The 3,856-nt window shown below is 36.4% G+C and overlaps 1 protein-coding gene across 1 annotated transcript in view; it reads left to right on the top strand.

The window, feature by feature from the left end:
• LOC107716519 (adhesion G protein-coupled receptor L4-like) overlaps window positions 1–3,856 on the top strand; it is a 27,358-nt gene that overhangs the window by 9,153 nt on the left and 14,349 nt on the right. Inside the window, exons 7-10 of the mRNA XM_016522997.1 lie at window positions 265–321; window positions 2,915–2,946; window positions 3,130–3,207; window positions 3,350–3,539. Of these exons, the coding sequence (XP_016378483.1) occupies window positions 265–321; window positions 2,915–2,946; window positions 3,130–3,207; window positions 3,350–3,539 (357 nt within the window). The remainder of the gene's footprint in view (window positions 1–264; window positions 322–2,914; window positions 2,947–3,129; window positions 3,208–3,349; window positions 3,540–3,856) is intronic.

The following is a 3,856-nucleotide window of genomic DNA, read 5'->3' on the forward strand; positions in this document are numbered from 1 at the left end:
AACACTATCAGAATCACTGATTTAGTTTAATATATTTTTCCATGAATGTGTATTACATTATTTCCAATAGTCTATTCTCTTCATTTCACAGCTTTTCTCTTGGTTGCAGTGCTTCCAGTAGTGTATGTTTATGTTAGAGCTTTTATCCAATCATATTTCAGCAATCATGTGTTGCTAGGGTCAAAGAAATCTGCCTTGAAGCCTCTTTGTATTATTTGTGTGATTGCTGATTCATTGATATTCATCAGTCATTATTTTTTTCAGCTGTTACTAACATCAGCAGCACTCATACAACAGTCACACCAGAGACGAGCCCAGCTGGTAATGTAGTCTGATGTTTCCTCTGTTGATTTGTGTTTTGATTGAATGTTTGTGGATCATTGCAGACATTTTCATTTTCGAGGGCGATGCATGAGTATGATGGTATGATTGTTCACAGATTCTGACTGCAAGGAGATTGAGTGATAGTAGTCACCTTTAGATTCTTTCTTTCTTTCTTTCTTTCAAATAGTGACATTAAAACACATTTTAGGCTAAATATTGAGAAATGTGCATTGTGCACAAGTAGTACTCCAAAAAAAGTTTAATTATAATGTGTATATCAGTAAGTATTAAGTGATATGTCAGTAAATAGACAATAAATAAAGTAAATAAAATGTTAATAGATTTGAACTAGTATGAAATAAAGGCATTTTAAAATATATTACTTTTTTAGGGTTTGTAATTTGAAAAAAAATATGTTAGCAAATACCATTAACTGAATGATACTGATGTAATGAATGAACTAAATGAACTAATTATTATTAAGAAGTCAGAAGTCAGAAAGAGCTTAATTACCAAGTATGTTTACACACACAAGGAATTTGACTTGACCACAGGAGCTTCCCGTGCAGAAGAAAGTGCAAACATAGAGCAGACATCCATGATAGTGCAGACATACATAGGAATTACACCGTAGAGTTGGAAATATAACACTAATATAAGAAAAACAGACAATTAAATAACGCATATACAGAAGTAGAAAGATAGTTTAGAAATATTGTTTAAATGAATGTACAGATAGGTTATTTACAAGTGTGCAGTTTACAAATGTACAATTTTCGGATTCTATGTACAAATGTGTCGGTTATGATGGACAACATATTGTTATGAATGTTTTAATTGTTCAGGCTGAATATACTGTAGCCTGTGGGAAAAAAAAATGTTCTGGTGGTCAGTGCTCTGTAGCATTCTGTCCATTTCACCCAAAATGTCGCTTACGCCCCTCTGGTTCTCACCCCTCAATATGTTTCGTATGCATTTTTTTTGTCATGTGCAACAACTAGAGTTCTTTTTTTTTTACCTTACATGCACTCAGTAGTGAACCGTGGCTCTTGAGCCTAGGCCCTCTCCCTGTATCCTCGTCAGGGGAAAAAACTACCAGCCTAGCTTACGGTGTCCTCTTGTAAAAGTAATCTTTGACAGTTCCACCTCTGAAACAAGAGGCTATCACACCGGGTGACATGTGCAGCCCTGCACCGCACCGCACCACGTCTTTAAAATTGTTAAACACACATTGTTTTCCATGACTGTATGCACACCAGCGGTGCCACCGGCGACTGTCCTCGGATCCCGACTCTGGGCGCTGTTCATAATCCTGCCGCGTCACGGAGCGCCTCAGCGCCACTCACATCATTTTCCATTAAATTACATTATATTTGTCCCAAATTATTGTTAATGTACATAATGACTTCATCCTAGGTTGGATGTTGTATTGTGCATTTTTCAGCAAAACGTTTGTCTAATAAATTCCGTGATTCATTGTGCTACAGATCGCAATTTCTCATCCCGTTTGCTGTTTTTTCGATCCCCGAACTTTAAACTCATTGACACCACTTGCTCATTCTTGAAGTTAAGTTTTGACTGTTTGGGGAATAGATGAATTGTTTTGGACTGCCGTCTTGAACGGAACGCGACGCGTTCGGTGTGTGTTGCACCGGGGCACCACTGTGCTTCTCGTCTGATGTGCGACCGCAACAAAACAGTACAGCGAGAGTGACTGATATTACCAAAATAGAACAGCTAAATTTAAGTCAAATGCAAATCCTCATTACAAATGCATCATCACACAATATCTGCACTTCAGCGGGCAAAACGTACAGACACTCCCTCCCATCACACAAAACCAACAAATGTAATGTGTTTAAGCCAACACTTCATGACAGCGCTAACACAAAACAAATTAGCGACAGACACATCATGACAAACAAGCAGTGTTTATAATAAATAATATTATTATTGGCTCAGCGACCTAGTAAATGTGCTCACTTACGTTATTTCCATCGTGACGTGAATAATAGTTAGTTAGTTTATCAGCGTATATAAATAATAATAATAAATATATATATATTATTTTTCAAATTAATAACACATTGCAATTAAAAATGTTCAGGATGCGGGTTTGATCGCCGTCTTCTCAGTTCTGTGTGTCCCTCATGTCTTTGTTTTTCCCTTCAACCAGCCGCTTATTGGTTTCTCGCCTGTTTTTCGATTTGCGCTTGTCACTCGAGCCTGACTCTAGTCTTGCTGTGTCCAGTGCTCCCGTTCTCTGTTGGTTTTGATTGCTTGTCTCAACCCTGCTCTGCCTGTTCCCTCTGACTGATTGCGCCGCTGACGGTCTACCCGTAATAACAATAGTCAAAGTTTTTTTTTAGGAGAGAGAGAAAAAAAAAAATCGGGAAAGGACAAAACATTTTTAGAAAAAAGTCAGAGATACAAAAAACAAACAAACAAAAAAAAAACATTCTTACTGCTTCTGTACTCATGGTCACATTCATCATTTATTTCTGATCTATGCTTTTATTGCACAAATTACATCTATATAATTTGCTGTTTTGTTTTATTATTGTGTTTATGCTGTTTTCTGTCATTGCAGGTATAAATATAACACTGCCAGAAGAATGCACCGTAAGTTGAGTTTCTGAAATTGAAATTTTAGAGTTGGACTTTTAGAGTTTGAGAGTTGCTTTTCTATTTATTTTTGATGGTTACATGCACAAACTTACCTTTGTTTGCTATTAATATCGCAAAACATGATTAAAATCACAGAGTTAGTTTTATTTACTGTATAAAACTCAGTTGTGATTTCAGAGTCAGACCCCTGGAGGATGTCTTCAAAATCTTCTTGAGCAGCTCGAGAACATCACAGCTCAAGTGCTTCCTTTAAATGTAAGTCTTCAGGAGAAAAATGATAAAATAATCAAATCTAATTTAGATAATATATGACAGACATAGCAGTGCTGTCTGACTTTCTTGACATTTACATGGACAGTAACTGTATTGAACTGCATTTTTCTGATCAATAAATTAGACTGTGACAAACATTCTGAATACGGTCTTCAACGCTTCAGAGAAGATTGTAGAGTCATCATCATCAGCAAGCCCAGCTGAACTAGCCTCCTATGGAAACCGTGTGTTAAAAGCCAGTGAGAAACTCAGTTCTGCATTAGTGAAGCCGACAGACACAAATGACAGTGTCAGTTTTACTCTTGCTGCTGTAGGTAAGTGGAAACACAATTATTATTGATAATGAAACTCAGATTGCATATGATAACAGTGACTTGATTTAGTTATAATCTTAAAACTATCGAGTTATAAACTTTTATAAGAGAGCAGAAAACACTGCCTGTATTTTTTGTTACTGATGTCAAATGTCAGAATGTTTATGCAAATTCATCTTTCATTTGGTAGAAGCTTATCGAATTAGATGCCAACATGGACAGGTTGTGTCCTGAAAAACCATGAAAAAAGAAAATACAAAATTAATCACGGGTTCACTTACAGTGAGAAGTTCATGGTGTGTTGAGACCACAGTGTG

The sequence above is a fragment of the Sinocyclocheilus rhinocerous genome, unplaced genomic scaffold (genome assembly GCF_001515625.1).
Source record: "Sinocyclocheilus rhinocerous isolate Xijiao unplaced genomic scaffold, SAMN03320098_v1.1 scaffold11039, whole genome shotgun sequence".
In the NCBI taxonomy this organism is placed as follows: Eukaryota; Metazoa; Chordata; class Actinopteri; order Cypriniformes; family Cyprinidae; genus Sinocyclocheilus; species Sinocyclocheilus rhinocerous.